Raw genomic sequence first — 12,267 nt, 5'->3', positions numbered from 1 at the left:
AGCATCTATGTGATTTTTAAACTTGGGTTTAGAAATTAGACTTGTGAAGTTACGAATCATCATATCTGATCTAATATTAAATCATTTTATTATGAAGAATTATGTATTATGAGTCCACTGGAGGATATACCTCTGATATTGGTTTGGAACTCAGAAGCCCAAGGAATTATTTTTCTTCTAAAACTCGGAACTTAGTCCAAAATAAATTAGTTAATAAATTCGACTGAAAATGAAATTCACTGTGGTGCCTTTCTGACAGTGATATAAAGAAAGAAATTGATCAACTTTTTAACAGCCAAGCGGTGTAGTATACAGTGTAGACGGGGCAACTCTGAGTTGGTTCAAGTGCACCATTATTGACGGCGTTAGTCCAAATAGTTGAAATAAGCAATGGGTGGATTAAACGACAGTAGTAGTCAAAGTTATTGATGGAAACGTAATTTGCAGCAACCAATAAGTGAAAGATAGCACACACGCCATCCAACAAAATCCAATTTGTGGCCAGCAGCAATAGATGAGGCTTTCCCTCAGTTTCTCATTACTCCTGCTGGCTTCTCAACACTCATGGCTTCTTCTATTACTCTCCAAGGCACTTTACTTAGATCTCACTTTCTTGGCCAAAATAACAGCCTCCTCAATCGCCCTAACAGGCCATATTCCTCGATTCCTAAGGAGTCAAGGTTTAAGCTAAAACCATGTGCCAAATTCGACTTATTTGAGTTCCTGGGAGGAAGAGGACTCTGCAATGGAGAACAAGGAATTCAACAAGAGCTAAAGAGAGATGCTGCTGAAGCATCATCATCTTCAGTAGCTGCTCAAGAAGAAAATTCAGGGGCTGCCGCACAAGCATCAGAAAATGAAAATGTACCTGAAAATGCTTTTGAAAAGGAGCTGATGGGGTTAACAGGAGGATTTCCTGGTGGAGAAAAGGGATTGAAAAAGTTCATAGAGGAAAACCCACCCCCTAAAAAACAGTCAGCTATTGATTCAGTCAGAATACTGGAGATTGCTACCTCAAAGAAGCCAAAAGCACCTGAATTACCATTGCTTATGCCTGGTATGATTGCCATTGTAAGTAATTCAAACAGCCCATACTATATGTACTGTGGCATTGTTCAGAGAATCACTGACGGAAAGGCAGCAGTTCTGTTTGAAGGAGGAAACTGGGATCGTTTGATAACTTTCCGACTAGAAGAGCTTCAACGTAGGGAGAAGGGCCCTCCAGGTAAGAATCCCAAGTCAGTTATAATCGAAGGCTTGACTGGACAGGAATCACAATGACCTACCTGTTCATAATTTTCTATTATGTTTGTGTTTTGCGCTTTATGGCTTGTGCTTGTTCCTAAAGTTCCAGCTTCCAAAGAAATAAATCTCTGTTGTAAAGATCATACAACATCAAGCATCAATAAAATCATAAATGGCGCAGAGGAAGTCAATTTCTTATTATTTATCTTTATGAGTTATTTAACATTGGGATTTTAATCAGTGCAAAAAATTTATTAGCAAACTAGACAGTGTTTCAAAACGAGTCATGAATGAAAAGAAAGGTTCTAACTCCCTTGATCAAGCTCTTCGATAACATCAGATGCAGCCACCCAACTGTGAAAAGACAAACAAGAAAAGAAATTAGCACCCACCAACATATCCAAATAGACAACCAGAAGTATCATGGACACAATAATAAGACTTGCATACTGACTAAAGAACTTAAGACCGATAGCAGATGGCAGCAATCATTAACTACTTACGGATCAACAATGATTTTACTGTAGACTCTGTTAACAACAATATGACAAATAGAAGCCAACTTCTACCTTCAGAAATCAAAGCATTCTCCAACCACCAAAGAGCTCGAGTTATGTACACTGATAATAACAGACATACACACTGAAAACAAAAAAGAAAAAAGGAGAAAAAATTTCCAGAAACCTGAATTAACCATCTTATGAAACAATCTAGTACAAGTACATCCCGCATTATCACTCGTCAAGAATGATATTCTAGAAGTTCTAAAACATAGAAATGGAAAGTAAAATACTTCTTTTGAATTCTATAGTGAACTCCAACGGTAATAGACCAAGAATTTACGACCTAAAAACAAGTACAACAGCCAGTTAACAGTCGGATCTCACTGCCTCCAACAAGAAAAGATAGAAATAATAACCATTATACAGCTTGATCATAATGCTTTATTCAAAATAACCATATCCTCAGCCTCATGCTTCAATAGTAACCGAATTACCAAAAGTGCACACAATGAACATACATTATCAAAATTTAACATTAAAGTGAAGCACCAAACTATGGTTACACCAATGTAATTCCAAGCAGTAAAGAAATCTTAGTACATACCAAGATTGCCTCGATCTCGTCATTGGAGACAGGAGTTCGTTTAGGCTGAAGAGAAGCTTTCCCTCCAACAGTCATCGAAGCCTTTGAACTTGAAAAAAAAGGCAGATTACCATTTCCAACTGCAGAAGCCTCGTGAGACTTGGAAGCAGAACCTGCAAAGTACAATACTCGGTCAATTAGTTAATGCAGGCAGATTATAATGGGCTAAAATGGTCCTATTGATTTTACTAGAAATGATTATTACCACCGTATCTAGAAAATCTAAAAATGCAAGAATTCAAACCAATTGAATTCCGAGTAATTAATTCTCATGTAACCTTAGACTTGCTATAATATTAACAATATAATAAAGCATGATTTTACAAACATTTCACTTCACAAATGATTAATTCCATATGCTCCTTGCAACATAGAGATACCACTTTGAGTGGGACATCAAAAAAAGAAAAAGGACAGTCGTGTACATTAGAACGACATGTTCAATAACAAAAATCTTATGACAGATCGTTCATCATTTTTTTTTTTTTATGTATTGAACAACAAAGACATCTACAATCAAACGATTGTTAAATGTAAATAAAAAGATTCAAATCAGATATTAAGCTAAGATCAAATATATGCATCGCAACCCAAAGAAGGAGAAATTAATACAAAATAGACAAACCAGAAGACTTGAGGTGTCTTTGAGGAAACTTAATGAGAGGGATTCTCTTCAACGCCTGAAGTCCTCCACCGCCCATTTTTCTTTTGTTTTCTTTGTCTTTCTGCTTGAAGAAGAGGAAGAAGAAGAAGCGAAAAAGGCGAAAACAAAAAGTTCTTTCTTTCTTCTCTTTGTGCTTTGACGCATGTTAGAGGATTCACAGGGAGGCTTCCTGAAAACGGGTTAGTTTTGGATGTTTTAGTGTGTACACTATACCTAAATGCGTAGCATCCTGGCCGTTCATCATTTACTTGTTGATCGATCACGCGTGTTGCTAGTTCATTCCATGATCTGGAGTAAAGGTAACCCGTCTCGCCCCTTTTAAGTACGTATGTGAATAACGATTTTGTGATGCTTCTAAGGATTTGTTTAGCATTTACATTGGAAAAGTGTTTTTCAAATTTTAATTTTAGTTTTATATTTTCTTAATATTTTAAAAATTATTTTTATGAAAAGCAAATAAATTAATAATTTTAATATAAATCTAAAAAATTAAAAATTAAAAAAAGAATATTGTCAAGTTATCTTAAATTGTAATTATAACATGGGGAGAAAGGGTCGATTTTTATGGAATTTAAGTGGGTCAATCTAACTTTTGTGTCAGTTAGATTGACAAGAAATTTAGTTATAAAGTGAGGCCGTAATTTGTTATTATTATTATATAAAAATTTTATTAGACCGCAAAAAATTTAGTTAAAAGCCGGACTCAAGAATTGTTGTTTCGTAAAATTGTAAAACCGCGTGGAAAGGATTAAGTGAAGAGTTAATGTGGACTTTCAAGGATCATTCAAGAGTCTTAATTCCTAGCATATGGCAAGAAACATGACAACTTATGCCTATTCATCACAAGTTTTCTTTTCCAAACCTTATGTTTCTGCTCAGCTAATTTATAAAAGAAAACAGAGAAATCCTTTTACTAGGTTGAATTTTTGCGCCTAACTTGAAAGAGTCAATTTCACAATGTCAATTCATGTTTTATATCTCAAATTGCAAACTAAAGAATTAAAAGAAAAAGAAATTCCTGTTATTAAATTAAAGTAATTCTTGAGACTCATTTATAAGTCTTGAAGTTTTTCATATTTGATGAATTTTTTTTCCATATAGTATCATAACATTTTGAATAAAGAATCAAAAGTTCTAAATTTCTTTAGTGTATTACTATTAATTAGGATACATTACGATATCTTCAGCTATTAAGTTAAGTGAGTAATGTATATTTATTGAGCAATTTTCTTTTTTTATTTATAATCATCCTGGGCTATAAAATAAGAAGTTGTCACTCTTTTACATTGATCGATAATTTATTTTATATAAAGATAATAAATTTTCAATTCAATTTTTTTTTTCTAAAAGTAAACGCTTTTATAATTTGAATTATGTCTCAAATATAAAGAAATTTAACTATTCATTTTAATTTAATATAAAGTCATTTGGTACACCATAGTCTAATGGTAAAACTACTTTAGAAGGGAGTGACATGATTCAAACCTCATTAAAAGAAAATTTAATCCACTATGTAACTTTTGATTGTTTATATTAATTAAATTACAAGTGTTGACCTTTTCAAATTAAGATCCTAATCGTCTTTTAAGGGATCCACTTTGAATTGATAGCTCATGCTGAGAGGTTAATTGACTGAAAGAAACAATGGCATAGGAAAAGACTTTTACGCACATCGTTTACTAAACGCCTATATGTTTATCCAGCCTTTAGAGGACGCAACGCACCTTAATTAATTTCCATGTCCCATGTGTGCCCCATGTTACACTCTTTTGCTTGTTTGAGGGCTAATGCAATTATGGCTACCTCTGCCCTACCGTATTATTAACTCCATTGCTCTGCTCCGGCCATCTCTATATAAATATCAACCCTGTGTTTCGTGATTTACACAAACGCTTCTCACTCTTGCTACTGTTGCCCCCTTCATTTCTCTCACTCTCTCGTTCAAAATGTTGAGTTCTTTCAGTAAATTACTAAGTCACACTGTGTTGTTCCTTAGGGGACCAAAGGGTACAAATTTCATACAAAGAGATGAACTAAGCAAGAATACGTCGGCAAAGAAGGTAAAGAGAGGTGATTTCTTGGGAAGTAGAGAACTATCACTTTCCACAGATGAAGGAGATGCAAATAAGAGAAGCTGTGGCACTAGTGGTGTTGAAGAAAAAGGAGTGATTAGGGTGAAAGTTAAGATGACAAAACAAGAAGCTGCTCGACTCATGTCAAAGTGTAAAGAGGGTGGGATTCTTGAGTTTAGAGATGTAGCACGTGAGCTAGTTCATATCCCTCTCAATCGTGTTACCGTTGAGTCCTCTGCTTGTGGTTATGGTAGTGTGCTTAAAACCATCCCCGAAGACATTTAGACATAAGACTCGACTCTGTATACTAATTGCTTGTTGTTTTTGTTTGTTTTATTTTGTTTTGTTTCATGACTTTCCTGTAACGTATATAGGAAGAGAAGAAGATGGCATGAGATTAGCTTGAAAATAGTGTGCTTTATGTTTAATACGTAAGGAAAGATCTAGACATGTTTTTTTTATCAGTAGACATGTATGCTCAAGTAAGAACAAGAATTTTCCTGTCAATGGCAAAAGACAAAAAAAAAGTTATCCTGCAACTTGGGAGGATCATGAATGAAGCAATTGCAGCTTGCAAGGACGTCCAAGGCTTTGTGCCAGGACTAGGGAAATGGTATCAGAAATCCAAACATAGAGTACAAATACCTATACATTTTCTAGCCCACTTTCTAATCTATCATCCGGAAACTTCAGTCCTCCTGGGAAAACATTATTTTCTATACTTTTCTTCTATCTCCCGAATGATTTTTGTCTTTAGCAATAAATAGAAAACAACTTGACAGTTGACCACATTGAAACTTCATATGGAAGATGGAGGCAATGTTAAAGAGCCTCCACCCTCATCTGGATTCTGGACCACCGAAATGAATGAGGCTGTCACTTCCCAGTTCCCCCCCAACATGTAAAAATAAATGTTGTGGAAATTAAAAGATAAGAAATTAATTGGAGTTCTATCATCTTATTGTGTGCATGCACTTGGATCTATCTCTATTCCCAACTTTATAAAATACTCCTCAATATATATAATATGTAATTAGTTAATTTTTTTCATTAAGAAAATCTAATTATCCCTGTCTTCTGCAATAACTTATGAAAGCATACGAACCTTTTATTTTCACTCAGTCCTTCAATTATTGGACAAAACATTAGAAACTTCTGACTTGTAAGCTTAAGCATAAGCATAATATTATTGCAGAACAAACACATAGTAAGAAGACTTTCTTTACATATTAAAATCATCAACTGCTAGATACAATTAATATGCATGAAACCAAAAATATGTAAGATTTTGAAAGTGATTTTTATTTAGATTAATACAAGCTTTTCCATGAAGCTTGATATATATGGCCAGATATTAAAGAGGAAAAAACATAAGCCTGTATTTCTGTTCGTTTACGCTATGTTTTTTTTTTTTTTTTTCAGGTTTTCTTGGCTGGTAGGCTTGAAATTTTAGGTGGCCAGATAGATTAGTGGTATTGATCTTCTTACATAACTTGAAATCAAACTAATACTAGTAAACAAGTTTTTCTAGAACAATTCTTCTGTTATATGATATTGGGCAGTAATGAAAGAAGACGGACGCCACTCCGTTCAAGCCATCATTCTTAATTACCTTCTAAGTTTTAGAGCAATCCAAGAGTTAAATTTGACATTTTCTTCTTTCAAATGTAGTCATATCATGCAAAGTTTAGCTAATTTATTAGAACGTGGAGTCATAATAACATAGTTCCACAGTTTTTGAGTTTGAATTTCAGTCCAAGTCTGTTAATAATAATAAAAATCATATTCCACCAAATGAAACTCCACAGTGTTAATAATTTACAAATTCTTCGTATTATAAAAAGTAGTAGACATAGCATGCATACATGTGCAAGTCCAAAAACCATAGTGACTAGTTACCAGGGCCTGTAGGAAAAAAGGAAAATTCTGATCTTGATATATCTCATTTTGTACTATTTACTAATGGAAAATTCAGAAACATTGAATAATTCAGTCTATTAGTAGATGCTGTCATGGCCTTATGAGATGAGGGGAAACAAAATTTAATAAGTAAATAGGTAGGAACAAGCTATGAGCTGAGCATAGCTACAGCTAGATTGTTCTTGCAATTACTCTTCTTTATCATGCATAATAATTCGTATAGAAAAAATTTGATGCGTTTTGCATCCATAATCAATATTAAGTAATTATATTTGTAATAAAATACTATCTCAAGAATTTTAATATAATTATATTTTTCAAATTTATTAATATTTACTTGTAAAGATTAAAAAGAATTTAAATTTGAATCTGTTTTTCACTGTCGATCGGTATTAATAGAAATTTATCAACTATATAGCGAGGTTATTATCTCCTATTGCATAACATTGTGATTTAGGCATTCATTGAAACACGACAGGAGACAAAGAAAAATAGAACAAAGTGAAAAGAAACACAACAGGTTTCAATTAGATTCAACAAAATCTTGGAGTGAAGTGAAAGGAAAAAAAGTTTAGACATAGAATCAAAACGTGAGTCATCAAATAAACAAAGTCAGCAAGTAGAATGGTCTAACGGGAGAAGTTAGGTGATTGCTTTTAAAGTTGTAGCATGCACCTCAATTGATTGGCTCTGATTTATTGGTTTGATTTAGTCTTCCATCCACTCATCTCCATTCCCACCGCCTATAATTTAATCTCTTAATATTCTGTTGGATGAATTTCTGTGATCAATGAAGAGTGTATTTTTATTTATAAATTCTAAGATTACATTGTTTGATGATTGTGAGTATATATACATGAAGTGCAACGGTAGCCTAATCTATACTGGTTGTCTTGTAAACTCTGTCCAACGTTCCTTTCTATTTAGGGAAGGTTGAAGTGACCATTCCCTGCCACAGGGATGGTTGCTCCCTTTTTTTCCTGCAGTCTGTGATGAGTAGCCCTGCACAGGCTTTTCTGCCTGTGCAGTGTCTGAGGCTCTCTTTCCAGCTGTCTTCTGGTTACAGTCTTCAACACTGTTATTAGTGCTATGATTAATTTGGAATCTTCAATCATTCGATGAAATAAAGAAAAAAGAGAACCTAGTGGCAGTCAGACAAAATAATTAATCGGCTAAGGAAATTTAAAATAATAATAATAATATAAAGAGAAATTACTCATCATTTAAATTTCTATAATCACTTAAAAACTCGATTAGTACATTATATATGTATATATCAAGATTTGTTTTAAATATCTATTCTGGTTGCATTACAACCTTAACAAGAGCTACAAAATCGGACATACTTCCAGTAGACAAAAACTAGATCTGTTTCTCCATTATATAGCAGCTGTTGTATTATTGCATATTATACATATACAAAAAAGGTGCTGAATTACATGTGTGTGTATATATATATATATATATATATATATATATATATATATAAATGAGAGGAAGAGAGAATCAACTGAAAGATCAACGTAGAAATCTCACCACCAGGTGTGCACAAACAGGAAAAACCTCATTTCTAAAACTTGGGTCATTAAGAAAGCTAAAAACCCAAATTTAAAAAACCTCACTAAAAGGAGGACAAAAATATGCATGAAGAAGAGTTCAAGATCTTTCCATTTCAAGCCCTTCAGGACTCTCCTTGATGCTTTCCAAAGAAGGTTTCCAGGCTCTGCTAACCTTGCCTCTCTCTCTTTCTCTTTCGATTTCTTGCAGAACACCTTCTAATTTCTTCCCTTCACCACCGTTGAGCTGCAACATCAGCCACTGTAATTCCTCCTTCGTAAGAATTATCTTAATCTTAAGACCACCTTTCTCAAAATCGTTACTAGTTTCTTTACCAAACTCGGATTCCCATTTTTGTTCTTGGACATAATCCTGATACTGTTCTTCCATGTCATGGTCATCCTCTTCGTGTAATCGCTTTCTTGTGCGTGACCCAATGCAATTCCCCATGATCTTGGAATACCGCAACAAAAATCACACAACTTACTTGGAAGAGAAAAAGAGAGAAACGTTTCTTTACAGAAAAAAAGGAAAAAAGAGAAAGAAAAAAACACTCTATGAGTGGATAAACAGTCCCCAATAATGGAATTGGGGACTTCAAGAAAAGAAAAAAAGAAAGAAAGAAAGAAACTTGGAGAAGGGATTCAATTCTAGAGAGGTATTAAAGCTTTCAACTTGTGCATGTGAACTAAATGGGGCAGGTGGGTTTATAAAGAAAGTTAAGCGCACATATCATTCTTACTTTGTATATATATATATATATATATATTCTTCAAAAGATTTGATTATTCTGCTACTTGCTAAGTGACAAAACTTAATTTCAATGAGTAGAAGTACAACTGTTAATTATGATATATATATTATATATAATTAAATAATTAGTTAGGTTAATTTCTTAGTAATAATATATCAATTGGGGTGGACCCAAAGCGTGTAAGCATTCTAATTGAGAGGATATTGCTTTTAATTATATTCACCGGCAAAAGCAGAGGAAGCAAGGCTGGTTTTCATGTTAAGCCTTTCAGCTTAGATACCGTTTCCTTTGTGTAAGTTGTCTAAGTCCCATATATTAGGAAGTTACATTAGAAACTGGAAATGTGTCGGTAGCCATAATTTTTATGACAACAAATTCTTTCTGTAAAATGATAAGTTTTAAAAAATAAAAAATTTCAATTTAAATTTGTCTTTTTTTTATTTTATTTATTGTTGCTTTTAATAGAAAATAATGATTTTTTTCATTGAAAAAGAATAGCACATCCTAATATATAGATATATTCACAAAAAGCACCTAACAAGACTCATTCAATAAATCTCACTAAAGTAAATAAAAGAAATTAAGAGGAATGGATCTAAATCTATTAATTCAATTAAAATATATTTAGAAAAAAGAACCTATTAGTTAATGGATAGTGATTGAATTTCGTACAATTTAATTCGTCCTTTTAATATAGATAATAAAAATCCAATATAATATATATTTATTTTTATATAATATTTAAAGTAATTTATATTTTTTATAATAATTTATTAATTAATAAATCATTTTTCTAATTAAATAATTATTATAATTTTAAATGAAATATTTTATTATATCTTAAGTATTAATTTTTTAATTATATAATAATTTTTAATTCTAGAAAAAGCATATTAATTTTAAATATAACAAATTATAAATTCATTTTGTAGATAAATTATAAATTTGAAATAAATATTATCTTAGAAAGTCTCTCCCTTTAATTATCAAATGCATGTTGATTTCTCAGAAACGAGGCTTAGACTATAGATGTCAATAAACATTATATATATTTATACGTACTAATGGACAGTCAAGGAGACAAGACAGCCAAATACCAAATGGCTGTTTCTAGGAAAAGGAGTGGTTAGGTTTAATTTGTTTCCACTTTCAATTGATGTTTTTTTTTTCAGAAAACAAAAAATTAATATTATAAAATAGCTCAAGTTTCCTATATTTATGGGAGCTAACGTATGCTTCAGAGTAAACACAAAATGTCAGAAACTATAAATTTCATTGGAATATGCATACTTTAGGGAAATCAAAAACATATATTCTGTAGACAAAAAGATGTTAATTAAGGAGGCCAAAAGAATTATTATTATTATTATTATTATTATTATTCTGATTTTTGGGTGACTAAAATAATTTATTTATTGAAAGAAGCAGCTGACTAACAATTGAAAGATAGAGGAACCGTTTTAGAAAAAGCCTCAATTCTCGGAAGGAACGGTTTTATTAATACTTTTCCATCATAGTCCTAATTGTATCAAATAAAAGTAAGAAAAGGGAAACCATTGTTAGACATTGGTCTCCATTTTATTTTATTTTATCTTTTTGACACTTCAAGATTGACCCAATTGCATAATTTACTTTGACTATCTTCACGACACTTTTACCTAATTTTTTTGTCATTTGATTTATTTAAATGATAAACACTATGTAATATTTATGTTCATAATTGGTTACCTTTCTTTTTCACTTGCCACCTTTTATTGGCGACGACAGTATGAAAGATTCATTATGCCTCACCTGTGGCCTCTTATTATAGAATTTGATTGTAACATTTTCTTTTATTTTCTTAATTTTACTTAAACACTTCATTCCAAGTTTTAATTCTAAATCTTTCTACTAACATTTTATTTGATTGAAATATGTTAAAACATTATTTAATTTACGGATAATTTCTATTTTAAAAAATAGCCACTAAGTAGAGCATTATAATTGCAGAATTGTCAAATCAAAAATTTTTAATTTAAGGTAATTGAAAAATATAAAGATAAATTTTTACTACTTGAATGAGGTTTTATTAGTGTTTTCTTGTTTTTATTTTTATTTTTATTTTTATCATTAAAATAACTTGTAATTTTTGTATTAAAATAATCAACATGGACTTTCATTTTCACTTGGGTTTTGAAAAACTGAAGCAGCAGGGCCAATCATACAAATTTAGGGGGTCCTTGGTTTCTCGTGGCAAGCTTAGAAGGTGTGAACATGTGTACAATATAAGCATAATCAAGGTTTCTTATGGTAAACAAAAGGACTCTTTCTGGTCCTCATGTTTGATAATTCTTAGATTAGGTTGTCTCTTTCTAAATTTTCCTTGTTGGAGAACAATACATCTCATGAAAATTTATTTGATCTTTAAACGCAATTGCAAGGAATATTTTTATAATCAAACGATAAATTTATCACGAGATCAATTTCTCAAAAAATTATGAGACCACTTATTATATAAATTAATTATTAATACAAAATGATAAAAATAAGTTTAAACAATATGAACCAGGAATAACCAAACAATAAATAGGATACAATACAAATACTTTTAATCTAAAACTATATGATGAAAATAGTATTTAGCCTAGATTATTTTATGTTTAAAAATTAGTACTCGCAAGTGCACGAACTATTCTTATAGTAAAACGGTAAATTCCACCACGAGATCGATCTCTTAAGGAACTATGAAGTCACTTATTATATAAACTAATTACCAACAAACAAACAAAAAAGTAAATCTAAATACTATAAACTATTATTTTGAAATAAAGAAACCAAACAGTAAATAAAATGCAATACAAATGCTTATGATTTAAAACTACATGATGACAATAATATTTACTCTAATCAATTATTTAGTAATCTCCTTA

At 31.6% G+C, this 12,267-nt stretch overlaps 3 protein-coding genes across 4 annotated transcripts; 1 reads left to right on the top strand and 2 right to left on the bottom strand.

Moving 5' to 3' along the window:
- The first annotated feature begins 378 nt into the window (after positions 1-378).
- LOC8288017 (NAD(P)H-quinone oxidoreductase subunit S, chloroplastic) lies at positions 379-1,443 on the top strand. Its single transcript, XM_002509921.4, has one exon. It carries the CDS (start codon positions 565-567, stop codon positions 1,279-1,281), a length of 717 nt encoding a protein of 238 aa, XP_002509967.1. The 5' UTR covers positions 379-564; the 3' UTR covers positions 1,282-1,443.
- On the bottom strand, positions 1,419-3,228 carry LOC8287858. 2 transcript variants are annotated; one of them, XM_002509920.4, is made up of 3 exons: positions 3,017-3,214; positions 2,353-2,504; positions 1,419-1,599 (listed from the first exon to the last, which is right to left on the bottom strand). In XM_002509920.4, the coding sequence occupies exons 1-3, from the start codon at positions 3,090-3,092 to the stop codon at positions 1,582-1,584; spliced, it is 246 nt and encodes an 81-aa protein (XP_002509966.2). In that variant the 5' UTR covers positions 3,093-3,214; the 3' UTR covers positions 1,419-1,581. The 2 variants fall into 2 exon arrangements, with proteins under 2 accessions (XP_002509966.2, XP_048230925.1); XM_048374968.1 differs by lacking the exon at positions 1,419-1,599 and adding an exon at positions 1,623-1,887 and having other exon boundaries at positions 3,017-3,228.
- A 5,021-nt stretch (positions 3,229-8,249) lies between these two features.
- LOC8287774 lies at positions 8,250-9,324 on the bottom strand. The gene has a single exon (XM_002509917.4). The coding sequence runs from the start codon at positions 9,052-9,054 to the stop codon at positions 8,704-8,706; it is 351 nt and encodes a 116-aa protein (XP_002509963.2). The 5' UTR covers positions 9,055-9,324; the 3' UTR covers positions 8,250-8,703.
- Between the last annotated feature and the right edge of the window lie 2,943 nt (positions 9,325-12,267).

Source organism: Ricinus communis, chromosome 5 (assembly GCF_019578655.1).
Source record: "Ricinus communis isolate WT05 ecotype wild-type chromosome 5, ASM1957865v1, whole genome shotgun sequence".
Taxonomy (NCBI): domain Eukaryota; kingdom Viridiplantae; phylum Streptophyta; class Magnoliopsida; order Malpighiales; family Euphorbiaceae; genus Ricinus; species Ricinus communis.
This window is presented reverse-complemented; position numbering and strand designations above follow the sequence as displayed.